Consider the following 27,121-nt stretch of genomic DNA (forward strand, 5'->3'; position numbering starts at 1 on the left):
GCGGGACAAGCCGAGTGTCCCCGGCTCTGCCGCCTGGCTGGCAGCTCGTGGGTCCAAGCCAAGCTCAGCACCGGTCCTGGCCAGCCTGGCCGTGGGGCACCTGGGATGGCAGCGCCCCGAGCAGCCCAGGAAGAGAAGAGAATCATCAGAGTACAAAAAGACAGAGCCTTTGGCTTCAGGAACAGCCTTGTTTGAACTGGAAGAGGTTTTGGTTCATGGTTTTTTTGATCTCAAGAGGGTTTTTTTTTCCCTTTGGAAGGCAGAAGGTGGTCAGAGGTGAACTTGGGGCCTTTTGCCCATTTTTCACAGAATTCACAGAATGGTTCGGGTTGGAAGGACCTCAAAGTTCATCCAGTGCCACCCCCTGCCAGGGGCAGGGACACCTTCCTCTATCCCAGGGTACTCCAAGCCCTGTCCAACCTGGCCATGGACACTTCCAGGGACCCAGGGGCAGCCACAGCTGTGCCCAGGCCATTTTCCTTCATTTACTTTCCTTTTGCTCACCTGTGTGAAGAACAGCAAATCCCTTTTTCCCCTGGGAAAACACTCCTCTGCCTCGAGGTTTCCTGGAGAAGACCTGCCTGGCCCATCCAGAACTTGCCACCAAGGCCTCTCTGCAGCCCCAGCCTGGGGAAGGATGCTCTGCCCGAGGATTTTGGGATTCACACCCCAATAATGGGATTGTTTATTCCATGCAGCCACCTGGGGCTTGGGTGGGATTTAGGGCACCCCTAAGGCAGCTCGTGGAAAGGATCGTTCAAACATCTGCTCCTGTCCCTGGGGGTGCATCTCATTAATTAACACTAACGAAGAAGACATTTGGAATGCCAACCAAGAGCACTCCAGTGGGATGGTTCCTCTTGCAACAGGGCTAGAAAAAAACCCTGTAAAGTTTTGTCCTGGGGACTGGGGATTCTTGAAGGACATTTTCCAAATCCTACCTTTGCCCATTGCTTTCCTGCCACAAAACCTGGATGGAAATGGGAAAAGAGAGTAAAAATACTGACTATAAATAGTGTTTACATTCGTCCTACAGAGATCTGAATGATTTCTGCTTTCAATGCATATTGAGAAACCTTGAAAACATGATATTTAACCCTGAGAACAAATCTGCAGATGCTTTGCTTCCGCTTTGCAAACCAATTTTTAAGACATAATTGCACTTTCTCTTGTATGTAACAAAAAATAATCATCAAGCTTATTCAGAGGTTCAAAAGAAAGGTGCTACTTTAAGACTTTGGAGATTTTTGTTCACAAAACCTTCTGTTTTCTGTAATTATTCTTAATATTATTTCACTTGGCTCATCTTTACTGGTTGCTTGGCTGAACTCTGGAAGAATAAAATACAGGAAAATATCTTAATTGTGAAATAACATTAATAAATAATTACTTTAAGTGAAAGGACAACCATACTCTTCTGTTCATGCCTGAAAACCGTCATTACCGTGATGATATTATTTCAAAACTAACTTGTTTCTCTTTCACCAACAACAGATTTCACATTTGAGTTCTCATAAGAAAAAGAACTTAACTCTTTGCAAGTTCAGTAGGCTGTAAAACCCAGGATCAGGAGGAGATCCTCCTTTGAAATCCAAGGTGGTTGCTTGAAATGTCTGAAATTAGCTCAATATCTAAGATCTAGAGATCTGTGCATGGAAGAGCTTTGAGCAGGAGATACAAATGAAGTCTCTTCAGGCTGGGCCAGAGGTGGAACCTCCTTGTGTTACACCAGCGACTCTTTCACCACATGTTTCTTATCCCAAGCCTGTGCTTCCTCAGGAGCATCCTGGGGTGTCTCTGAGCTGGAAATGGGCTTGAGGCCCAGGGCAGGGGCTGTCTCCACATCTGTCCCAGAGTTCCCATAGATCTCCTGCATTTTGGTGGCGATCAGCCCTTCCTTCTCGGGCGCGTCCTCGCCCAGCGCGTCCTGGCTGTGCCGGTACATGTAGGATGCCTGCTTCACCGAGCGCCGCAGGAGGTACCTCCGGAACGCCCTCTGGATCCTGGTAGCACACACCTCCTCGTGTTTCCTCTTCAGGGTGGTGGTGATGGGTTCATAGGAAACCTTCGAGGGGTTGGCAGCCATGAACTTCTCCTCCATGGTGGCCTTCAAGGCATCCATCTCTCCCGAGTCTCCCAGCACTTCCTTAGTCAGAGCAAAGAGGATGTCTAGGCAGTGGATTTTGTCCCCAGCAACCATTGGTAGATCCATGGTGATGAGTTTGATCTTGTTGGGCTTGGGAACTCTGAGCGGCTCCTGCAAGGTGTCCACAAAGTCAGACAGGGTACTGTAGGCAATGAACTGGGTGGCGTCCGGGTCGAACTTCTCCCAAGTTTCATAAAACATCTCAAAATCGTCTTCGCAGAGGGGCTCACTGCTCTCCTCCGTGGCCACGCTGAAGTTCTCCAGGATGATGGCGATGTACATGTTCACCACGATGAGGAAGGAGATGATGATGTAGCTGCAGAAGAAGAAGATGCCGATAGCGGGGTTCCCACAGTCTCCTTTCACCGAACTCCCGGGGTTCTCCAGCTCGGGGTCGCAGTCTGGGGGGCCGCTGTTGAGGATGGGGTTGAGGAGCCCATCCCACCCCGCTGACGTGGTGATCTGGAAGAGGCAGATGATGCTGTTCCCGAAGGTTTCGAAGTTAAAGATGTCATCGATCCCTGACTCCTTCTTGACGTAGGCGAAGTTGGACATGCCGAAGATAGAGTAGATGAACATGACGAGGAAGAGCAGGAGGCCGATGTTGAACAGGGCAGGCAGGGACATCATCAGGGCAAAGAGGAGCGTCCGGATGCCTTTGGCTCCTCGGATCAGCCGCAGCACGCGGCCGATCCTTGCCAGCCGGATCACCCTGAAGAGGGTGGGGGACACAAAGTACTTCTCGATGATGTCTGAGAGGACGATACCTGTGGAGGGATGAAAGGCAGATGAGTTTGCTGTGCCGCCAGTGGGAGGTGAAGGGGAGCTGCTCGGCTCCACCTGGGCAGACACAGAGAGGTGAGGCCACCCTGATGGCTCCTGCAGTGACAGAGAAAACATTAAAAAATAACCTCTGACCACAGACCCAAGGGTTAAACTCTGGTTGCTCTGTTTCAGAGAAAGATAACACCAAGGGAAATAACACCAAGGAGTGTGGCAGCAGTTCTCTGGCCACAGACAGAAACAAAACTTTCCCAGGCATTGTTCTGGGAAAAGGCTGTGGGAAGATCAGAGAAAAGAATAAGAAACAATTCTTATCTTAACTTGCTGCACCTGGTATTGTGAACATGTGGAATATGTTATGGAGATTTGTTTACCAAAGGGGGGTTTCTTAACTGGCCAGTGGTGATGGTGTTTGAATTAGATGACCAATTAAGTCCAACTGTATCGTAACTATCTATAAGAACAATAAGTTTCTTAATAAAGATTATTATTAATCAACCTTCTGTGAATAAGAGAGTCTATACTAATCATTACCTGGACAGGGGCCCGTTACAATGATAAAGGAGGAGCAGAGATATCCCCAGCCCCTCACCCAGCTTGGTGGCCTGGAGTGGCCTCATATCTGTCATGTCCCAGGGTCCTTCTGGCTTGGCCCTGCTCAAAGGATGGAGGCAAGCGGGGTCCAGTACCGCCCGCTGGGTGTGGATTGGTGAGACCACTTCCACTCTTCATTGTCCTGTGGGATCCCTGAGGGACTGGTGGGAGCAGCAGGACTCACCTAGGATGGAGAGGATAACCACCACGAAGTCAAAGATGTTCCAGCCCACAGTGAAGAAGTAGTGGCGCAAGGCGAACATCTTGAGCACACACTCGCCGGTGAAGATGACGATGAAGACCAGGTTGATCTTGTAGAGGACAGAGGTTTTGAGCTCACTCTGGTCATCTGTTTCCACCATCATGGTCACCATGTTCAGGCAAATCAGGATCATGATGGTGATGTCAAACACTTGCTTGGTAACGAAGTCAAACACCTTCCCTTGGACTTTGTTCTGCATTGAGGGACACAAGGGCGATGATGGAGCACCAGAGAAGAGGTGGGAACACAGGATCGACACAGCAAAACAAAAACACAACAGAAAGAGAAGAAGGAACCATATTTTCAAGTGTGGGAAATCAGGGCTGTGGCCAGCACGGCTCTCACAGCCCCAAAGGCTTTTGGGGGGGAGGATTCCCAGCACCTCTCAGGATGGAGCACACCTGGGAATGCCACAGCCAGGAGGAGTGAGCACAGGGCACAGGCACTTGCTATTACACCCACAGGGCACAAATTAACAGATGGGAAGGACGGAAGGACCTCCCTCGTGCAGGGCTACAACCCAAATCACAACTGAGAATGTTTTGGCTGGACCAGGGTCCCTTCTGGGGGGTTGAAAGCTGAGCTTTCCCTGAGAGAAAAGAGAGCCGGAGAGGAACTGGGAGCTGAAGGAAAAAACCCAAATTCCTGCAAAACAAACGCCATCATTGCCCTTGCCAGCAGACCAAGGGCTAAAGGGCAGACCCAAAGGAGGTGGCCTGATGTCAGCCTCTTCTGAAGCCCCAGCTCTTGGCCAGGTCCTGTCTGAAGAGTAACAATGGGGCAAGTGGTCTTCCCTGGACCCTTTTTGTTCCCTTTGGGACAGCTGGTGGCTTGAAGTGTTCCCTGTGTGCTCCACTCCAGGAGGATGAACCCAACGTACCGCTGGCCTTGGGATCGGCTTCTGGGGTTTCTTGGAGCCCAGCTTCTTCATGGCGTTGTAGTATTTCTTCTGCTCTTCCGTCATGAAGATGTCTTTGCCTCCAAAGTATAAAGAGAATCATTGTTGTTAGTCTCGGGAGTTCTCTTCCCACCAAGTGTGTCTGACCATGTCCCTCCCCACCAAGTGTCTGCAGCCCCTCAGAGATCCTGCTGGGAGCAAGGTTGTCCTCTCTGTGTCCTGCAGAGCCTGCTCAGCACCATCAGCATGCTTGGCCCTGCCCACCCTCCTCTCCCGCTCCAGGCTGGCCGTCCTGAGCTGCTGGCTTGGAAGGAGTTGAGTCTCAACCTTGTGCATGGGAAAATGATCCCAGGGTGGGAAAAGAAAATAAAAGTGATGGGCCAGGCAAGTGAAAACACAGTCTCCCTTTGTTTCCTCCTTCTGCACCCCTAAATTAAGTCCTCTGTAACTACTGTGACCAGGACACAAAACTCCATGTGCCGTTTGCCCAGTGCAGGAAACCACTAATGGATAAGAATTCTGGGATCCATCCTACTCTGGGCATGGTGGCCCTGGTCCTATCACCCCACTGCTGTGCTGGCCCCTCCAGCCTAGAGCAGCCCCTCAGGAGCCAGGAAATACTCATCTTTTTCTTCTGCTGGTTGAAGTTGTCGATGATGACGCCAATGAAGAGGTTCAGGGTGAAGAAGGCACCGAAGATGATGAAGATGACAAAGTAGATGTACATGTAAAGGTTGATCTCGTACTTTGGCTGCTCTTCAATCTGGCCAGGAGAGATGGGAAATGTGAGGCTGACCCTGTCCCAAAAAGATGTCTCCAAGCCCCCAGACAAGGGCTTGTGGTGTTTGGACAAAGCCCGGGCGTGGCTACTCCAAAGCTTTTGGCTGTGTGTTCCCAATGGGAGCAGCCATGGGAAGGGACATCCATATTACACTGACTGAGGGACAAGGACAGGATCCCCCTGACCCCACAGCATGAGCTGGGGAATGGGAAAGGGTGTCCTTTGCAGTGATATAGATGAGCAGATGAATTTTCTCTCAATAATTAGCATTCCAAGGGCTGAAATATATCTGAGAGGGGAAAGGAAAAGTGGATGAATTTGTCACATCAGCAAAGCTGGGTGACAGGCCCAACATCCCTGGACAACACTCCTCATCCCAAGGAGCATCCCTTAATCCTGCTCTGTGTTTGACCGGAGACACCCCAAGGTGACCCCATTGGCTTCCCCCATTTTGAGGAAAGCTCTTGGCAGAACAGGGAGGATTTTCTCCCAAACCAGCTTTGCCCCAGGTGGGGCAGAGGCCTGAGGGATTTTCAGAGTGATGAAAGGGTGCTCCAAAAAGGCAATGAAAATCACCCCTTCAGGCCTGTAGGTGTGTGGGGCAACCCCCAGTGTCATTGGAGAACAGTAGGAAACCCCTTCTGCTGTGGGGACACTTTTGGGGGTGGGTCACAGTAGGAACAGCCTTTGCTCGTCACTCTTCAAACACTTGGGGCTTTTTAATAACTCTTTGAACCCCATGGTTGAACACTGCCTGCTCTGTTGTCATAACCCACTGATTGCTCAAGGCAAGCCAGGTACTTCTCCAGGATGGGATGAGCTTTCCCAGCTGCAGGGGTCCCAGAGGACAGCATGTCACAGCAGGCAGCAGAACAAGCCCTCCAGATTGGAGCAGTGGGGGCAGAATGAGGATTTTTGGCCCCTGGAACTGAAGCTGAGTGGAGCAGATCCTGCCCCAGCTGTGGGGTGGGAGCCCAGTGTGGGGCTAGGCTGCAGGTGACAATGACATGGGTGGCAGAGGGACACATGGCTGCCCTCTTTGAGGCTGTGCACCTCAGCAGGGGGATGTTGTGGCTGCCCAGGTGTCCAAGGCTGGGTTGGACAGAGTTTGGAGCACCCTGGGATAGGGGAAGGTGTCCCTGCTCATGGCAGGAGGAGGCACTGGATGGGCTTTAGGGTCGCTTTGAACACATACCATGCTGGGATTCCATGATCTGATACATTTTGGGGGTTTCCCCACCCTGTAGCCTTCATGTCCTGGCTGAAGTCATGGGTGGGATGCAGCACCAAAAGGCAGAGCCAGAGGTGATGCTGTAGTCAAGGATCCATCCCAGCCTCAGCTCTGGGCTCCTGGAATCCAGCCCTGGAGTCAGCCCTGCGTCCCTGTGTGTCACTCACCTCACGGGAGTCCACGGCTGCATACATGATGTCCATCCAGCCTTTGAAGGTTGCCTGTGGGAACAGGAATGGTCAGGCTTGGAGTCTTTTCCAACACAAAGGGCTCTGTGATTCTGTGGCAGTGAAGAATGTATTTTCTGGGAGTTGTTTGTGGCTGAGAAGAAAGGGAAGGTGATGGGTGTATGTCTGGGGTTTAGCTCTCAGCACTCCGGCTCCTCTGTGGGAATGGCAGGAGAGGAACAGGGGTTGAATCCACAAGAAAAATGTCCCAGAACTATGGAAATTCCCAGGTGAATATACATGGACCATTCTGGGGCTGAGGCTACCAGTGACTTTCCAAAACACCACAGCAAACACAGAAGGGAAAAGAAGCAATAGAAGAAGCAATTGACTCTTTTCTGCCTTCTACTCTCTTTAAAGTCAATTTTCCCTAAGGCAGAGCTGTGCCAGGGCCAGCTGCCTCCTTTCCAGTCCCAAACTGTGCCAGCTCCATAGCCCTGACTTCCATATCCTGCCTCTGCTTCTTCTGAATTCCCATCCCAGCAGGGTGGGGGGACCACACCGAGTCTTTTACAGGGTCTCCACTGTGTCTCTTATAGCCTTTTGCTGCTGATTTGTTAAACAAAAGGTCTGCATATTTTGTTTCCTGAATCTGCTGGTACAACAAGGCTGAAGAGGAAGCTGAATTTAGAAGCAGGGTCATCAGCTGGGGTTGTTTTCCGATTCTGCAGCCACCAGTTGCCCTGGATCTGATGGGAGTAGCCCCAGCCTGCCCAATAATGGAGCCCACATCTATATTTTTATCAAAGCTGTGGTGAGCAGTTCCCCTTTGCTGCCTGGCCCAGCTGTGGGGAGTTCAGTAGAACCTGGCTACCCCAGGGGACACGTGTGTCCTTTTTCCAGTCGTCACCCACCCCACGCACAGCCCCACAACCCACGGCTGGAGCAGACTGAACTTTCCAAAGGGGTGCAGGGGTACCACAGAGCCTCCCCTCCTGACTCCTACACTCTGTGCTGGGCAGGGGCTGCTCTGCAGTGCCAGCCTTGGTGCTGCTGCACCCACCTGCAGCAGCTCCCGGGTGAAACCTTCCCCTCCCATCTTCTACCCTTCCCCTCCCATCTTCTACCCTGTCCCTTTTCCTCAACTAGGAGTTTCCCTCCTTTCCTAAGGGTTTTTTTTTGGCGTTAAAAACCAGCTTTGGAGGTAAGAAGCAGCTAAGAAACCCCATCCCACATCAGCCCTGACGCTCATCCCACCACCCTGCTCCACAGGTCCTGGACGGTGACCCCCAGTGCTGTGACGTACCACCTGCAGCAGGGACAGGTATCCCAAGCCCACGTTGTCGAAGTTGACCTTGACATTGACCCATCTGACCTCGTTGGTGTGGAGCAGGGCCATGCAGTCACTCTTGTTGTTGACCACGTTGATTTCAAAGAGCTCCCCCGTGGTGGTGTTGACACACCTGTAGTACTTCCCTGCAAACAGGTTCACCCCCATGATGCTGAAGATCAGCCAGAAGATGAGACAGACCAGCAGGACGTTCATGATGGAGGGGATGGCACCCACCAGGGCATTCACCACCACCTGCAAGGACAGAAAAGACCTTGGGGAGCCTGGATGGGTGAGGTCAGACTGGACCAAAGGTACCTTAGCATTGATCCCACTGGTCTGGAGCCCCTGAAAACCAGGTGGGATGTCCATGATGTAGAGGACTCTGAGGGCTCTTGTGTTCCTGTCAGGGCCAGCAGCACACGGGGACACACTTACCCTCATGCCCTCGAAGCGGGACAGAGCACGCAGGGGTCGCAGAGCCCTCAGTGTCCGCAGGGATTTGATGGCTCCCAGCTCGGAGTATCCCAGCCAGTTTGCTGTCAGGCTGACCAGGGACACCTGGAAGGAGCAGCCCAAGTGATCAGCAGCACCTCAGGTGCAAACACATCTGCAGCTCCCTTTGCTCTCTCCCCTCAGGCTAGTGGTCATCCTCTAGCCCTGGGCCATGGACATTGAGTCCTTGGGGTCCCTGGTGACCAGACACCTCAAGGGTCACAGAATCCCAGAATGGTTTGTGTTGGAAGGGACCTTAAAGCCCATCCAGTGCCACCCCTGCCATGGCAGGGACACCTCCCACTGTTCCAGGCTGCTCTAATCCCTGTCCAAGCTGGCCTGGGACACTGCCAGGGATCCAGGGGTAGGATGACACCTCTTGAGTGTGAGGGTGGAATTGATGTGAGGCACAGATTGGTCTTTCATAGTCTCCCAAATGGGAGACCCTGTGTCCCTTCACAGCTCTACTGGGCCTGGTGGAACTGCAGGGGCTGTTCTTGTCTTGGGTGTAAACCAGAAGGTTTTGAAAGGTTCCTGCAATCAGGAATGAAGTGTTCCTTCCTGTGGGGGACCATTATTTTAAGTAATGCTAAGTAATTTTAAGTAATGCTCTAAGCCCTCATTCCAGAGCCCCCCCTTTATCCTCTAAAAAAAAATACAATCTGGGTTCATTTACAGCAGCCCCTACTAATGCCCCAAGCCCCTTGGCTTGGCCCTGCCCATCACATACATCCACGATGAGGAAATCCAGCCAGCACCAGGCATTGGTGAAGTACACCTTGAAGCCATAGGCCACCCATTTGAGCAGCATCTCGATGACAAAGATGTAGGAGAAGACCTTGTCTGCATATTCCAGGATGGTGCGGATCACCTTGCGCTGCTCGATGTAGATGTCCTCGAAAGCCTGCAAGGGGCACGGAGTTCTGTGACAGTCCCATCCTTCTGTGGGACCCCACAGGGCTCTGTGACAGTCCCATCCTTCTGTGGGACCCCATGGAGCTCTGTGACAGTCCCATCCTTCTGTGGGACCCCACAGGGCTCTGTGACAGTCCCATCCTTCTGTGGGACCCCACGGAGCTCTGTGACAGTCCCATCCTTCTGTGGGACCCCATGGAGCTCTGTGACAGTCCCATCCTTCTGTGGGACCCCACAGGGCTCTGTGACAGTCCCATCCTTTTGTGGGACCCCACAGGGCTCTGTGACAGTCAGATCCTTCTGTGGGACCCCACGGAGCTCTGTGACAGTCCCATCCTTCTGTGGGACCCCATGGAGCTCTGTGACAGTCCCATCCTTCTGTGGGACCCCACAGGGCTCTGTGACAGTCCCATCCTTTTGTGGGACCCCACAGGGCTCTGTGACAGTCAGATCCTTCTGTGGGACCCCACGGAGCTCTGTGACAGTCCCATCTTTCCATGGGACCCCACGGAGCTCTGTGACAGTCCCATCCTTCCGTGGGACCCCACGGAGCTCTGTGACAATCCCATCTTTCCATGGGACCCCAGGGAGCTCTGTGACAGTCCCATCCTTCTGTGGGACCTGTGGCATCCCAGAGCACACCCTTGCTGGCATGTCCCTACCTCCCCCTCCCATGCACACTCAACCCAGAAGCTGCATCCTGCTCCAAGTGTCTCAGCTCAAAGCCCAGGACACCAACCCACACCCTGGGATGCTCTGGGAGTTTTGAAAATGCCCTGAGGAGTTGGGGTGAGTGCCACAGCCACGTGTTGAGTGAGCACTCAGAGGTAAGGGTGTGGAGAGCAGGTGCTGCACAGCTGGGGTAGCACAGCTTTCAATTCCTGCACCAGCTACAACCTCAGACATCCCCAAACCACCTCAGAGCAAGCTGCAGACATGTAAAGTGTGTCTGAAAAGCCTCTCAGTCCCTCTGTTCTCCTTCCCTGTCTCTTCACCTCCAAACCTGCAGAGAAGTTGATAGTTCCTGGGTTAAATCCAGCCCAAACACTCGAAGAGCACCAGGCCAACACTGATAATGAATTTGGTTGATTTAACAGAACACCCAGGTTCTGAGAGGGGGCACCAGGCACTGATGGAGGTGCTGAACAGCAAAATAAAAACCATGAACTGTTTCTGAAGCACCTCTTGACAGCTGGTGATGGTGGTGGTGAAATGAGGAACCACAGGAAGCTCAATAATGGTTCAGATGATTCATAGTTGGCATTTAGAGCAGCAATGGGGGCTGTAGGCAGTGGCATCCCCTCAAGCCATGGACCACAGCCTGTGGATGATGGTCCAGGAATGCTGGGGAGGGTGAACAGGACTCCTGGGGGATGTTAGAGCTGAGCCAAATGGGGTTTGTGCACAGCTGGATTATTTGGCCCAGGAGATGCCAGGAGCCTGGGCTCTGTCCCCTCCCTGGGCTCCCCCAGGCTGGGAGGCTGCTGCAGAGCCCTCAGGGCAGGGGAAGGTGGCACCTACCAGTGCCCCACTGCTGAGGAGGATCATGAAGACGATGAAGGTCTCGAACCAGTCGTGCTCCACGATGCGGAAGCAGGTTTTCCTGAGGTTCCACCAGATCTTCCCCTTCTCGCTGGTGATGTCCACGTAGAGGCAGGGGAACCTCTTCACACAGCCTGGGGACACAGGGCTGGGGTCACTCCTGGCCAGGGTGTTCCCACTATTCCTGGTTTTATTGGCATTTTAAACCCTCCCTGGTGGAAGTTGGACCAGGATCCTGCTGGGTTGAGGTGGGGTGCATGAGGGGAGCTCCGTGGGCATCATCTCTGGGGCAGTGCAGGAGGATTTGGGGCTGAGCTCAGGGAGCCTGGGGGTCCCTGTGCTGCAATAACTGGTTGGCAGTGGCCCCTCGAGCCCCATTTTCCCCTCCCCACACCCATCTCCCCTGTCCACAGGGTCTCCAGCCCTGCTCTGGCCCTCACCTTCAGTGAAACACTCCTCGGGCTCGTTGCTCTCTTCAGCCTCTTCTGCCACCTCCTCCTCCTCGGGCGCGGGGGGTTTGTAATCCACCGTGCTGCACACGGACGAGGCGTTGTCACTGCTCAGGGGGTTCTGCAGAGGGACAGCAGCTCAGGCCAGGCTCCTGGCCAGCTCCAGCCACGCTCCTCGTGCCCCAGAGAGCCCAGGTGGGACTCCTGGGTGGTGGGACCCCTTGTTTGGAGGATGCTCCGAGTCCCCCTCCCATGGACACACAGCCCAGAAGCTGTTGAATCATCCAGGGATGCAAACCTTGGAGGATTGTTGGTACCTGAGCTTTGCTTCTCATCCAGGTTCAGAGGAGCAGAAGGTGCCCTGATCCCAGCCTTCCTCCCAGCACAGCAGCTCCATCTCCCATCCACCTGTGCCACCACCTCAGGCTGATTTTCTCACCTCTTCTTCCTCCTCTGTGTCCCTCCATCCAAGCCTTGCTCTGCCAACCCCCCTTTGGTGCAGAAACCCAAGCAGCCTCTGCTCTCTCCTCCCTCTGGCTCAGCTCTTGCTCAGCCTGAGGTTCACCCCAGTTCCAAACCTGCATCCCAAATGCCTCTCTCCAGTTCCATCCTGCTCCAGAGCTCAGCTTGGCTGCCTTCCCAGACAGCACTCAGCAAGGCCAGAGGGGCTGATAACAAGAGACAACCTTGGAAAGCCCCTGGGACACTTTTTCCTCTGTTTTTTTTGGTTGGTTTTTTTTGTTTTTTTTTTTTTTTGGCTTTCTGAGAAGCCCTCGTGCAACAATTGAGGAAGGAGCAGATCCCCAGCCCAGCCTATCCTGCCTGGGAGCAGCAGAACCAGAGGGTCAAGGATGGGTATTTCCAGCACAGGAAGGTGTTGGCTTACAAGGAGATAATCCTCCCCTCAGGCTGCTCCTGCTTTTGGTAATCCATAAAGGAGCTGCTCCATCCTCCAAAAACCAGGGAAAAGTGCCTGGGATAGACTGAGGCACTGTCACTGCCCACAGCTTCAGGGGCCACAGCCACATGTCTGTGAGAAGATGTGGCTGTGGGGACCTTTGGGGACAGGCAGGAGAGGACACAGCAGCAGGGGTGGCACCAGCTCTCAGCTGTGGCTCTCAGGGACCACTGGGACCACCCTCGGTCTGGAGGGAGGGACAGGAGGGGCAGATGGATTAGGGAGGCTCAGCACGGAGCCAGGCAAGCTGTGACCCCAGAGAAGGACACACAGGAGCCATCTGCCTCCAGGACAGCCTTAGGAAGGGTCAGGGTGGGGACAAACCAGTGCAGCTGCCCTGGAGATGTGGGGGAAGGTCCCAAAGGGCCTTGGATGGCTCTCAGAGCCCAGGAGCTCTGTCGGTGGAGCTCAGGGCAGGTTCTGCTGGGTGGGGACAGGGATAAAACCCATCCCTGGGGGCTCCTGAGCCCTCCCACACCTGGAAGCAGCAGGTTTGGGGGGCAATTTCCATCCCACACCTGGCACAGCATCTCCAGCCTGACTGGGGCTGTCCCACCCTGACTCACCTGACCCCAAAATCCACAGCCCTGAGAATCACAGAATTGTTCAGGTTGGAAAACCCTTCTGAGACCATCGAGTCCAGCACTGCCAAGGCCACCACTGACCATGTCCCCGAGTGCCACATCCACGCAGCTTTTAAACCCCTCCAGGGATGGAGACTACCCCTGCCCTGGGCAGCTGTGCACCCCTTTCAGTGAATAAATTTTCCCTAATATCCAATTCAAACCTCCCCTGGCCCAGCCTGGGGCCGTTCCCTCTCCTCCTGTCCCTGTTCCCTGGAGCACAGCCCGACCCCCCGGCTGTCCCCTCCTGTCAGGAGTTGTGCAGAGCCACAAGGGCCCCCTGAGCCTCCTTTGCTCCAGGCTGAGCCCCTGCCCAGCTCCCTAAACCCCACTGACAACACCCCTGTGCTGCACCAGAGCCAGGAGCGTCTCAGGACACATCTCCCTGCCCAGCAGGGTGGGATCCCCAAGGGAGGAGCCCCTGGAAGTGCCCTGAGCCCTGCAGGGGTTCTGCAGAGCCACTCCGGTGGGAGCCAAGGGGGTGCATTCAAAACAGGGGGAATGATGGGCTGCGATTTATCATGAAATCACAAATTTGAGAGTCTCAAAGACCACGTAATTCCAATCCCCTGCCATGGCAGGGACACCTCCCACTGTCCCAGCTGGCTCCTAGCCCCAACGCCCAGGCTGGCAGCTCCTCCCTGCTCTGAGCTGCCAAGAGAAACCAGCTGCGATTGTAGCTGCGGTGATCCTGCCCCTGTCATTTCCCCGAAAAAAGAGCTTTTCCTTGGAAAGGAGCTGCTGGGGAATGGGGAGGGTTCATCGGCGCGGCTGGGGCCGGCGGCGGGAGTGGAGCGGTGCGCGGGGCTCTGGCTCCATCTGCAGCTGAACCCGGCTGTGAACGCGCCCGGCACCAACCCCGGGCAGCGCGGGGCTCCCTCCCTTCAGCACCTCGGTGCTAAATTAAATAATTGTCATTTCGCCTTGTGAACACAGGCTGGGAGAGCTGCGGGTGCTCACCTGGAGATGGGAAGGGTCTGGAACAGCTCAGAGCCCCTTGCAGGACCCAAAGGGGCTCCAGGAGAGCTGGAGAGGGACTGGGGACAAGGATGGAGGGACAGGACCCAGGGAATGGCTCCCGCTGCCAGAGGGCAGGGCTGGATGGGAGATTGGGCAGGAATTGTGCCATGGCACAGGATGCCCAGAGCAGCTGGGGCTGCCCCTGGATCCCTGCAGTGCCCAAGGCCAGGCTGGACAGGGCTTGGGGCAGCCTAGGACAGTGGAAGGTGTCCCTGCCATGGCAGGGGATTGGAATTACATGGCCTTTCAGACTCTCACCAACTCAAATAATTTGTGATTTTATGATAAATTGCAGTTCATCATTCCCCCTGCCTGGGCAGGGCCCCTGTTTTTAATGCACCCCCTTGGCTCCCACCTGAGTCAGCTTTAGCTGAATTTAGGCACCAAATCCAGCAGTCCCAGGGCTGAACTGGTATTTACTGGTTGAGAGGTGCCCTTTGCCTTTGCTGAGCTCAGAGTTTTCCCATGCACTGTTTGGAGTGGGTGCTCTCTGCTGAACACATCCTAAAGCCCAGACCTGTGCCAGGACAGGCCCATGGCTGCATCCCAAGGTTTTCCCACCTGCTGGGAAGCACTTTGGGGTGACAGGGAGCTGAGGTCCAAGGGGACCCCCTGTGTCCCCTCCCGTTGTGGCCAGGCTGGCACTGGCATCACCTCTGCAGCGTACCCAGTGTGCTGGCACTGCTGCTGTGGGACTGGGGTTGGGTAGGAAAAATTTTGGGGGGAAATGCCAACTCTCATCCCTCCTGGTGGCAACCCTGAGGGAACTGAGAGCAGAAACCTCCCTGGCCCACTCCCTTGACCAAGGTGCTCCCTGGCATTTTATCCCCTCTGTAGGGCTTAGCAGTGACAGGGGCCAGCCCCACATTTCCTCCTGCCCCCCAAATGCTGAAATCTCCCTGTTGCCCCAGATAACACTAAATAATCATGGTTGTCCCCTGTCCTTGCCCCAGGTTGTGCCAAGCTGGGTCCCTGTCACTGTGCTGAGGTGTGAGGAGCCTGCAGAGGGGAGGGAGGTGAGAGGCCCTGCAGGTTTGGGAGCCCTGCTTCATTTTCCAGCCTTTCTTGGGCTCCCTGTGCAGTCCCATCCAGGTGCCTCCTGGACCTGGCAGGGCTGATTGGGATGGAGTTCTCTCAGCTCCTGGAACACGTTTGCCATCCAGTCACAACAAATCCCTGCTCAGAGTTGTCCTATTGTCCAAACAAAGCCCCTTCCGAGGCTGATGCACCTGCTCCTGTCCCCCTCAGCACCTCCAGCTGCCCCCTGTGTCCCCAGGACCTTGGGGTGAGCAGTAATTTCCCACCACACCACCACCCTTTTGTGTCCACTTGGGTCCTCCCGAGTTTCTTGTCCCCCTGCCACCCTCCCAGTGGACCCCAGCAGTCCCCTGGAGATCAGGCTCAGCTGTCTCAGCTTTGGATCCCCCACCCCTCGCTTCATGTTCACCCCTGCTAAGCTCCTCCATCTGGTCTGGGCCCCCCCAGGATGACGCTTCCCGAGGCATTAGCAGTGGATCCAGTGATAGTGCCATCAGCAGATTTCCTGGCATCGGGTTCCTCGGGGACGTCTTTAATCCCAAACAGGCACTCTGACCCTTGCACTGCCCCTGTGCTGCCCCTGTGGGGCCCTCTGGCATCAGCAATAACCCCACAGCCTGACCCAAACCAGCCAAAGCCCTGCTTGGACCCTCCCCTCCACTCCAGCTGGGAAATGCCAGCTTGGAAAACATCAAGTTTGGCCCGTGCCACAGCCTGTGGGAAAGCTGGAAGTGACCCAAACCAACATCACTCTTTGGGCAGCACAGCAAGAACGGGGCAGCCTCAGTTTTGGGGTGAAACCCTTCCCTTCCACCCGCCCTGCTGACCTTGCTGGTGTCCTCGGTGTCAGACTGGGTGCTGGTCTCCTCGTAGAGGTCGGACTCCTCGGAGGCGATGGGGACCTGCACCGTCAGGTTGGGGTTGTTGATGAAGTTCATGTGCTCCAGCTCATCCATGAAGATGTGCTCCTTGCCCGTGATGCCATCCAGGTACCCTGACTTGGGCTCCAGGGCCGTGTCCACGTGGTTGAGCGCGGGGTTGTCCCTCTTGCTGGGCTCCTGCTCTTCCTCGGGTGCCACCTTCTTGCCCTTGCAGAGGCGGCGCAGCAGCGCCAGCAGCGCGGCCTTGCCCAGGGCGATGCCGCGGGTGATGCGGCCGATGGCGATCTGCAGGTTGTTCAGCTCCCCGTCGTCGTCCGATGCCGCCAGGCTGTCGGCGCTGAAGGAGCTCAGCAGCAGAGCCAGGAACAGGTTTAGCACCTGGGGGGACAAAGCAAATGCCGGCCCTGAGCTCCAGCAGGTCCTGAGCCTCAGGATTTCCCTCTGCAGCTGCAGGGATCTGTGCCATTCACATTTTCTGGAAAAATCCCTTTGCCCAGGATTTTTCTCCTGGGAAGCTGAGAAGCCTCAGAGAAAAAGGAAAACAATAATTATCTGATTTGCTTCTCCTGTGTTTTCCTCCTTTGGAAAGAGTTTGGAGATTGTTCACCCACAGGTGATTGTTCCATTGGATTCTGCTGTGAGTTGTTTTCACTCATTGGCCCATCAGGGCCAATCTGAGTCAAGGCTCTGTAAAGAGTCATGAGTTTTCATTATTATCTTTTAGCATCTGTAGGTGTCCTGTCTGTATTCTTTAGTATAGTATAGTTTAGTATTCTTTAATATAATATAGTATCTTAAAATAATAAATAAGCCTTCTGAGAATATGCAGTCAGATTCATCATTCCTTCTTTCCTTCATCTGGGGGCGACCCAAATACAATAGGGATCACTGGTGGCTGTGGAGGAACCCCTTCACTGAGCACCTCATGGGCTCTGCCCTGCCCTCACCAGCTCTGTGGGCTGCAGAGGTGCCAGTCCCTGTTCCTGGAGGACATGGACATGCTCCTCCTCAAACCCCCTGGGCTCTGATGCCTTCCACCTCATCCTGGGCTCCCATGGTCCCTCTGCAAGTGATGCCAGCCATGGTTTCAGCTCCTCTCGAGCTCTGCTGTGGATCTGTGAGTGTGTCCCTTCCTTTGGTCTCTTGGAGCTTCAGGAAACCCATGGGGGCTCCCCAAGCCTCTGGTGCTTCTACCCACCACCCCCAGGGGTGCAACTCAGTTCTTGTGCCTGGATCCTTGGAAGGGTCCAAAGCCAGGCTGGATTGGGCTTGGAGCAGCCTGGGGCAGTGGAAGGTGTCCCTGGCCGTGTCACAGGGTGGGGCTGTGTGCTCTTCAATGTCCCTTCCAATCCAAACCAGCCTGGGATTCCATGGTGCTGTGATTATGCCCCTTCTCTCCCCAGAATGAAACCTCCTGCTTGTCCTCTCAGCTGCAGCTCTTCCTCTCCTCTTCCCTGGCTTTGGGAGCCCAGATTCCCAGCAAGCTCCTGAGGGTCTCCCACACCCTGGGGTCATGGAGGAGCCTGGACTTGGCTGTGACCCCATGCCTGTGTCCCAGGCACTGCTCTGCTCCATCAAAGCCGTGTTTCAGCCCAGCACAAGCCAGGAAATGCTCTGTGTAACTCCAGGCACGGGCTCGTGTGCTTCCCCTTCTGCTTCACTGTCCCAAAACGTGCCTGGAGCCCACCACAGCCTCTCCTGGCACAGCTGGGGCTGCTGCCTGCCAGGAGCCGGGAGCAGTGGGGTGGGATGGGCACCCGCGGGCAGAACAGGGACGGAGCCAGCCCACAGCTGTCGGTGTTTGTGCGGTGCCAGCAGCGCATCTGAGACTGAGACGGGAATTAGCTGCTATCCAAGGACACTGCTGTTTTCACATGGCTCATGCCATGTGCCTTAAACCACGTCTTTAAATAAATCCCCTCGGGCCCAGCAGGCGAATGCCCCCGTTAAGTACCAGTTACAGTTAATGGGTGCCGCTGGCTTTGTAGGACAGGACTCTGTTACCTTGTCACCCGACTGACTTCCTCCCTTTTCCCTGAATAACCCCAAAGGAAATGCTCAAAGTGTCATTAAGAGCAAAGGACAGGTCACCTTCTTCCTGCGTGAGAAACACACACCTCCCCGCACGGGGAGCCTTGGGAGCCTCTGGGACGGGCTCCAGGGCTCGGAAATACCTGAGGCACGGCCAGGAGGCCTGGCAGAGAGGAGGAGGAGGGCACAGAGGGCTCTGGCCGTGTTTGTGCTCCGTGTTTCTCTGCTGGGCTGTAAATGGAGCCCGTGCAGGAGCCGCAGATCTGCCCCGAGGGCTGGGGTGCACCTTTGGGAGGGGACACCCACACCTCTGAGAGAGGGACACTGGCATTTCTGGGATGGGGACACTGGCACTTCTGGGAGGGGGACACCCATACTTCTGGGATGGGGACACTGGCACCTTTGAGAGGGGACACTGGCACATCTGGGATGGGGACATTGGCACCTCTGGGAAGGAAGAGTGGCACCTCTGGGAAGGCTGTCACTGACCCCAGCAGCTGAAATTGTGCAGTCCCTGTCTGTTCTCCAGAGCAGTGCCCTGGAGAGGTGGGCAGACTGTGCTGCTTCAAAACCCAGGTCCAGAAGAGGGAAAACTCCCAGAGCCCCTTTTGGGAGGGCTCTGCAGGGACCTCCAGCTGAAATTCCCAGTCCAAACTCCTGCACTCCCTGCAGATGGCTCTGGACAGGCTCCTGCTCCTTACAGGGGCCCTTGTGGGTGATTTTCAGCCTGGCCCAGCCTTACCATCCCCTGGGAAGGTGGCATCACAAGCCTCTGCTGGCTGGTGGGAGGTGGGCACAGTGCTGGTCCCCTCTCTGCCCAGCACCGCCCTGGGCCGGGGCTGCAGCCAGGGGCTCTCCCTTCAGAGCCCCAAGGCCCTGGCATGAGGCAGAGAAGCCAAGAGGCACCCAAATCCCAACTTTCTGCCCTCAAAGTGGGACACTCTAAGCTGACCCGAGCCGGGGGCTGCTCTGGGCTTCTCCCGGGGCTCCTTTCAGAGCCTCCCTGGGGACAGGGGTCAGAGGCTCCCGGGGGCAGATAGTTTTTCAAAGCAAATTCCAAAGGGATTACACAACCCCGGCAAGTAATAGGAGCGAGCCGGCGCTTCCCTCCCCTGCCCTGCTCCTCAAGAAAGGAGAGCAGGGCCCACGCAGGCTGCAAAACAAGCTCCAGAGCTGCCAGCGATGGGGTTACCAAGTTTAGAAAGGATTTCATGCTCGCCTGGAACTCGCAAACCTGTGGCTCAGGCAGCACAGGCAGCCGGGGGGAGTGGGGAGGGTGGGGTGTAGGGTGAGGGTGAGGGGAGCAGGGGGTCCCACAGACACAGGGAAGGAGGTTGGCCATCACCAGATGGCACCTGGAGCAAGGTGAGGGCTGGGGAGGTTGGGGATCTGCAGGAGCCTTGGGGGGGGGGGGGGGGGGGGCTGCTCCCAAAAGCAACTGGAGCAAAGGGTGGGATGGATGGATGGATGGATGGATGGATGGATGGATGGATGGATGGATGGATGGATGGATGGATGGATGGAGCTCTGCCTCCATCCCTCATCAGGAGAGTGGGAAATGGGGCAGGAAAGCTGGAAAAGCCAAGTGGAAGACACAGGGCAGCTTGAAGCTGAGCTCTGTTTTATCCCAGAGTTGCTCCTGGCTCTGCCTAAAGCCCATTTGTGTTTCCTGTGCCTCAGTTTCCCCCAGTTCCCAGTCTGGTTTCAGCTGGGGGTCCCTCAGGAACCATTCCTCTCTCTCTCTCTCACACAGAGCTGACACAGCCCACCCGAAGGGCCTGGGAGGGAGGAGAATCCCTGTGCTCCAACCAGACCCTGCCACGGGCACAGCCCTGGGGAAAAGCTGAGCTGGACAGAGGCGTCCCCACCGCGGCCCCCGCCGTGTCCCCCAGCCCCAGGCTCACCACGAGGTTGCCGATGACCATGACCATCATGAAGACGATGAGGCACATGGTCTGGCCGGCCACCTCCATGCAGTCCCACATGGTCTCGATCCACTCCCCGCAGAGGATGCGGAAGACGATGAGGAAGGAGTGGAAGAAGTCGTTCATGTGCCAGCGGGGCAGGGTGCAGTCCACAGAGATCTTGCACACGCACTCGATGTAGCTCTTGCCGAAGAGCTGCATCCCCACCACGGCGAAGATGAAGACGATGATGGCCAGAACCAGCGTGAGGTTGCCCAGGGCACCCACGGAGTTGCCGATGATCTTGATGAGCATGTTGAGAGTGGGCCAGGACTTGGCCAGCTTGAAAACCCTCAGCTGCAGGGGGAGAGGAGAGAAGGGGGGTGGCTGGGGGTGTCATTGCCACAGCAAGGCTGTGCCACTGCCAATGCACCCTCCTGGGGCTGTTTGAGCAAGGCAGGAGGGGTTAAACCCACAACTGCTCTGACTCCAACTTCCCTGAATATTTAACTCAGTCTAATCTTTAACAGGAGCCAAGTTGGGCCCTCCCAAGCTGGGCCCCCACCATGAAGGAGGCTGGACAGCCCATCCCTGTCCCTGTCACCACCCAGGTGTCCCCAGCACGTACCAGGCGGAAGGAGCGCAGCACAGAGAGCCCCTGCACGTTGGCCAGGCCCAGCTCCACCAGGCTCAGGGTGACGATGAAGCTGTCAAAGATATTCCAGCCCTGCTGGAAATATTCGTAGGGATCCAGAGCAATGAGCTTCAGGACCATCTCTGCTGTGAAGATCCCTGTGAAGACCTGTAGGAAGCAGCACCCTTGACCACTTGTTCACACACCAGTGCTGAGCTGTGGGGTGGGCAGCATCCCTCTTTTTTGGGGTATTCCCAAAGCATTTTGCTCTGTTAGGGCCAGTCCCAGTTGGGAACAAGCTCCCTAGGTGCTGCCCAGTGGGGTGGTAAAGCCAGACTGAGAATACTGGTGACTGATTCCTCTGGAGGGACACAAAGGTGAGTGTTGGCAGCTGAAAATTAAAAATAAAATTTCCTTGGCAAGGAGACACCTTTGGAATGACTGGGAAATCACAGATGCCCAGCACTGGGAGCTGGGCTGCTGCTGGGATGTCCCTGTCCCTCCCTGAGCCGTGGGAGAGCTGAGCTGGGTTTTACACATTGCTCCTTTCCTGGGACCACAGCAGCACCTGCAGCATTGTGTCACTGTAGAGAGGGCTCAGGGAGGTGACAGTCACCATACCTGCTGCAATTCCATGGCATAGCACGTGCAGAGAGCCTGGTGACAGATCTGCCCTGACTGGGAATGGTGCTGGGACAGGACTGCCCCTCACAGGGCAGGGAGGAGCAGCAGGGAGGCTCCTGCATCCTGGGGGTGTCCCCACATGTCCCTTGCATGCCAGCACACAAATGTTCTGTCCTGCTCCTGCAACTGCATCCCCAGGGGATTGTCCCCACGCGTCCTTTGCATGGCCACAAACATCCCCTGTCCTGCTCCAGGATATCCCAGGGGATTGTCCCCACGTGTCCCCAGCATGCCAGCCCACAAACATCCCCTGTCCTGCTCCAGGATCCCAGGGGATTGTCCCCACGTGTCCCCAGCATGCCAGCCCACAGGCATCCCCTGTCCTGCCCCTCCCAGCTGACCCTGCCCTGTCCTGCACACCTTGCGGTGGGGCAGGCAGGGGAGGGGATGTGCGGCAGCCCCGGCTCTGGGCGATCTCCTCCGCCTGCTCCATGCCCGCCTGGCCCTTCCCCGGCGGATCATCCCCCGGGGATCCGCTCCTGGCTCGGAGGAAGCTCTGGAGCCGCCTGAGCACGGCCGTGCCTTGAGCCCCGGCCCATTAATCCCCTTGTATTTCCTGCATGAAACCAGAGCCGGTCCCGCCCGCCGGGCAGCGGCGTCTGTCACTCCGGGGCTGCGCTCCAGGGCCCCGCAGGTGCCGGGGCAGGGCACGGGGGCAGCCCAGGAGATGGGAGCGCTCCCATCCTCAGAGCATTTCACCGCTGCCAGGGGGCTCCCGGGCCTGTCCCACCAGCAGATCCATCCAGCTCACAGACATTTGTCGTAGACATATTTTATGAAAATTCCTTTTGCCAGGATCTTTTCTCCTGAGAAGCTGGGAAGCTTCAGCTTCTCCGTGTTTTACTACTTTTAAATGTGATTTGGAGAATTGTTTACCCAGCATGTGAAATTGTTTTTACTTGGTGACCAATGACAGCCAGCTGTGTCAAGGCTGTGAGCAGTCACATGATTTTATTATTCAATCCATTCTTTTCTTTGCTAACCTTATGATAAAATCCTTTCTTCTATTCTTTTAGTATAGTTTTAGTAAATAACTTTCTTTTAATATAATATACATAATAAAATAATATATCAGCCTTCTAAAACATAAAGTCAAGATTCTCATCTCTTCCCTCATCCTGAGACACCTACAAACACAACCACATTTAGTCACCCTGAGTGAAGAACCACCACAAACATTTGCCACCAGCTCCAAGCAGGGGCAGCCACTAAATGCACCAATAAAATCAGGACAGCCAAGATTTGCAGTAATTCCACTGGACAAACCCCTGATTATTATTAATTTTACTGCTGCATTGTTGCTTCCTGCTCAGTGGGGACCTGTTTGTTCTCACAGTCTGGAACACCCCCTGCTCTGCCCCGTGGCACCCAACCTTTCTGTGGGGACACTGTGGTGTCACCCAGGACTGTGATACAGGGGGTGGCTCAGGGTGCACAGGAGGGGAGAGGGAAGGGTGGATCCCAACCCCATCAGTGCCCTTGGGCCATCCCAGAGCCCAGCCCTGCTCAGGGGGGCTGTGGGCAGAGCCCTGCCGGGGCCTGTCAGCAGCTGGGATGTGTCACACAGCAGCAGGGGGGGATCTGCCCTTTGGGGAGGGGGTTTGAAGGGGGGGATGGAGCTCCCTACCAGGTTTCCCACGCTCAGCACGTTCTCAAACTCCTCCGTCATGGGGTAGTGCTCCATGGCCATGAAGAGAGTGTTGAGCACGATGCAGATGGTGATGCCCAGGTCCACGAAGGGGTCCATCACCACCAGCTTGACAAACTCCTTCAGCTTCACCCAGGGACGGCAGCAGTTCCAGACCAGGAATGTGTGGGCGAATTTGTACCACCAGGGAGGGCATTTCTGGTGAGCTTCTTCCAGCTCTGAGGGTGGGGAAGGAAAAGTGGGGGATTATCTTGTCCTCACCTGGGTGGGCAAGTGCTGACCCTCAAGAGAACTTCTCCTGAGGTCTTGGACCAGCTCTGGATGACCTATGATTTTAATATCATGAAATAGCCTGAGTAGGAAGACACACACAGGGATCATTGATCCAGCTCCAGACAGCCCAACAATCCCACCCTGGGCATCCCTGGCAGCGCTGTCCAAACCCTCCTGGAGCTCTGGCAGCCTCAGGGCTGGGACCATCCCCTGGGGAGCCTGGGCAGTGCCAGCACCCTCTGGGGAAGGACTTTTCCCTGAGATCCAACCAAACCCCTGGCATGGCTCATTCCCTTGTCCTGTCCTTGGTCACAGGGAGCAGAGATCGGAGCTGCCCCTTGAGGTCTGACCTACGGCTCCTCTTCTGCAGCTGAACAAACCAAGTAACCTCAGCCACTCCTCATGTGTCTCCTCCACATCCTTCATCATCTTCTTAGCCCTCCTCTGGACACTTTTAAAAAGCTTTAGATCTTTTAGATCTTTTTGGTGTTGTGGCACCCAAAAAATGCAGGGGCTTAAAGGAGAAGCCCCGGCACAGAGATGATGCAGAGCTGGCCCTCCGAACTGGAGAGGGATGGAAAGGCAGATCAGCCAGGGAACTGTGGCAGGATTTGAGGTGTCCCTGCCACCCTGAGACTGCCAGGACACCCAAGGGGACAGCTCTGGGCTGACCAGGGGTTTTATGCCTGTTCTTGGGGGAACAGGGGACATGAACTGCTGAGTTCATGGTGCTTTTTGCTGAAGCTGACACTGCAGCTCCTGGGAAGCTGCTCAGCTGCTCCCAGCTGGTTCTGGGAACTCCTCTAACCAGCAGCAATCTCATTAATTCGTGTTAAATATTGGATTATTGCCTCCAGGCATCATCCCAGTGAGCTGAGATGAAAAGTCTGGCTTGAGCATCACTGACCCCATATGGAGACCCGAGGGTTGGAGCCATCCCTTGTGTGGGGCTGGGAATTTAGGACAGCTGCTGTCAACAACCCAGGCCCTCCAGCACTGACCAGGACCCTCACCCAGCAGGACATACCTTCCACAGCGTTGGAGATGACACTGATGGCACTTCCCACCCTCTTCTCCAGCCCTGGCCCATCCTGGTTGCCCACAGTGAGGTGGTTGAGGTCTGGCTTCTCTGGCTCATGGGTGGGGTTGAACTGGGAGGAGAGGAGGGAGGAATGCAGAGTTATTCCATGCTCTGAAAGACAGAGCAGGCAGAAAACAGGGAATGGTCTGGAGAGACCTCTGAGTGCAAGGTGGACACCCCAAAAAGGCTTGTAGGACCCAACCCACGGCGAGGTGGGAGCAAGCCTGGCCCCTCAGGAGGCTGGGCACCCTCAGGGATGGCAGGGGCAGAGCTGGCACCTACATCAACCACGGTGTCGGATCTCTGCAGGGTGATCTTGGGCACCACCTGCCCGTTGCAGTCCTTGGCCTTGTCCTGGTCGCTGTTGAGGTCCGAGTCGTGCCCCTTCCCGGCCACGCTGCTGGGCAGGGAATTGCTGCTGGATGAGCGCTCCTGCAACTGCACAACCCTGTCACCCCTGTGCCCACAGCCATGGGGACATCCCACGGTGCCTGGGGGCTCCAGGGGCTGGGAAAATCCCTTCCCTCCCTGGAAGTGGTGGAGGGAGGAGGCTTGGAGCAACCCGGCGTAGTGGGAGCTGCCCCATGGCAGGGGGGACTGGATGAGCTTCCATGTCCCTTCCAACCCAAGCTGTCCTGAATTTCTAAGTTTTTACTTCTCCTTCCCCTTTTCCTTCTCCTTTCCTCTTTCCTTTTCCCTACAAAATGTTACCATACAACAAAATAACAACCCCCAAACATATACAATACAACAAATACAATTTTTTAACCCCCAAAACTACTGACCTCCTACTACCACACCACCTCTAACCACTTCCATTATCACAAATAAAAAAGAACTACAGTTTTGCACAAAATTACACAAATTACAGTTTACCCTTTCCCTTGTACCCCATGCACTCAACTCTCCACAGCTGAGTTAGGTCTGTTCAGGTTTTGGTCAGGTTTGGTGCTTGAAGAACCTTGAGTCTTCAAGCAGGAAACTTTGCCCTTTGCAATGAGCTCTCATCCAAAGTGGCAAAGAAGCAAAATCCTCAAGGCTTTTGCTGAAATGTGACCTCCAGGATTTTTGCACTTGCACTAAATGTTATATTATCACATTTCCATTGCGTGCAAAAAAAGATTTTTGTCTCTTTTTTTCTCCTTTTTTTTTCTTTTCAACAGTGCTGTTAAAATTTGAAGTTTATTACACCCTCTCGTTGCACTGAGGATGCCACAGTGGATTGGGAAATTCTGTGTTTTCACAGCACATTGCTGAAATCCAGGACATTTTCCTCCTTTAATCATGGGATATGAGATAGATCCAAGCCCCCACTTCTTGTAGGTGCTTTGCCCTCACTCTCAGCTTAATTCCCTCTTTTTCCTTTCTCTGTGTGACTCTAAAGGAAGACATCCCTTAACAAAGCCTTTGGGCACTTCCCTGGTGGATGTGCTCAGGAAAGGGGGCTCAGCACCAGCCCGACCCTCAGGCAGGGCTGGCTCAGACCCTTCCTGCAAACAGCAGCAGCCAGAGAGGAACAGGCACTTTCCAGGGGATGCTGTAGCTCTGGACAGATAAGAGGCTCTGGAGAGATTCCAACATTGGTTTGTGTCCCTTTATATGTGAGGGAGGTGACAAAGAGATGTTCAGGGATGTCTCCTGTGGATGCTGCTGACATGGACCAAAAGGATGGTTAGAGCTGGAAAATGGCTGGGCTGCAGCACCAGAGGCTTTTGGCCATGTTTTTATAGGACTGTTGTACTGAAAAACATTCCCAATGATGGCAAAGGGGTGAAGGTAACATCCTGGCACCACAACGGGACATCTCCTGTCCAGGCTGTGTTTTGGCCAAGCAGGGCAGGAACAGATGATCCTGGAGGTCCCTTCCCACCTGGTGTTCATTGGATGCCAGGGTGGTTTGGGTGGGAAAGGACCAGAAAGACCCTCAGTTTCCAACCCTCCTGCAATGGGCATGGACACTTCCACCATTCCAGTTTCCTTGGCTCCCATGAGGACACCAGGACCTCCCTGGTGAGGCTCAGGGTGTCTCGAGCCCTTGGTTGTGCCTCCAAAGCCCAGGGTTTGCTGACACACTGAGCTGTGCTGCCCCATCTTCCCTGAGTGCTCGTTTGTGTCCTGGTGACACCGAGCTGGGCTCCTGCCAGCCTTCCTGATGTGCTGCAGGAGATGCTCTGGAACTTCTGAGGCCTTTTGTGTCCCTCACCTCTCAAATAACACCTCATCCCTGTGCTGCTCCTCTCTGCTGCCTCCCAGTGCACCCTGGGCTGGGATTTGGATGTGGAAATTTGATCTTTTCAGCCTTTTTTGCCCTTACCCATGATAGTATCTGCTTTCTGATTCAGATGTGATGCCCAAAATAGTTGCTCCATTTTTTCTCTACTTCCTATGGACTGAATAGAGTTTTTATTTGGAGTTTTACATCATGCTTTTTGCTGCCTCCATTTCCTCTCCCTATCCCCAAGACCCCTCATTTTGAACTCCACTTTTCCAACTCACCAGCCTCTCCTGCTCCTCTTGCTGCTTCTTCAGCTGCTCCATGAGCTGCTGGAATTCCTCCTCCTTCTGCTGCTCCTCCAGCATAGTGGCATCGTTCTGCTCAGCATATGCCATGGCCACCACGGCCAGGATGAGGTTGATGAGGTAGAAGGAGCCCAGGAAGATGACCACCACAAAGAAGATCATGTAGGTTTTCCCTGCTGCCCGCAGTGTCTGTGGGAAGAGGTGGCAGGGATGTCCCCATGTCACTTTGGTGG

The 27,121-nt window shown here is 55.0% G+C and overlaps 1 protein-coding gene across 1 annotated transcript in view; it reads right to left on the bottom strand.

Annotated features, from left to right (window-relative positions):
- Positions 1-1,723: 1,723 nt before the first annotated feature.
- The window catches only part of SCN4A (sodium voltage-gated channel alpha subunit 4), a gene marked incomplete at its 3' end in the record, with an annotated part of 33,513 nt that continues 8,115 nt past the window's right edge, over positions 1,724-27,121 (bottom strand). The window contains exons 9-25 of the mRNA XM_084222337.1: positions 26,865-27,077; positions 24,651-24,806; positions 24,315-24,438; positions 22,994-23,232; positions 20,677-20,850; positions 20,049-20,405; positions 16,060-16,491; positions 11,585-11,714; positions 11,124-11,278; positions 9,418-9,591; positions 8,631-8,753; positions 8,169-8,447; positions 6,863-6,916; positions 5,305-5,446; positions 4,666-4,763; positions 3,708-3,978; positions 1,724-2,913 (exon numbers count right to left, since the gene is read on the bottom strand). Of these exons, the coding sequence (XP_084078463.1) occupies positions 1,724-2,913; positions 3,708-3,978; positions 4,666-4,763; positions 5,305-5,446; positions 6,863-6,916; positions 8,169-8,447; positions 8,631-8,753; positions 9,418-9,591; positions 11,124-11,278; positions 11,585-11,714; positions 16,060-16,491; positions 20,049-20,405; positions 20,677-20,850; positions 22,994-23,232; positions 24,315-24,438; positions 24,651-24,806; positions 26,865-27,077 (4,311 nt within the window). The remainder of the gene's footprint in view (positions 2,914-3,707; positions 3,979-4,665; positions 4,764-5,304; positions 5,447-6,862; positions 6,917-8,168; positions 8,448-8,630; positions 8,754-9,417; positions 9,592-11,123; positions 11,279-11,584; positions 11,715-16,059; positions 16,492-20,048; positions 20,406-20,676; positions 20,851-22,993; positions 23,233-24,314; positions 24,439-24,650; positions 24,807-26,864; positions 27,078-27,121) is intronic.

The sequence above is a fragment of the Fringilla coelebs genome (assembly GCF_963513975.1).
Source record: "Fringilla coelebs genome assembly, chromosome: 27".
In the NCBI taxonomy this organism is placed as follows: Eukaryota; Metazoa; Chordata; class Aves; order Passeriformes; family Fringillidae; genus Fringilla; species Fringilla coelebs.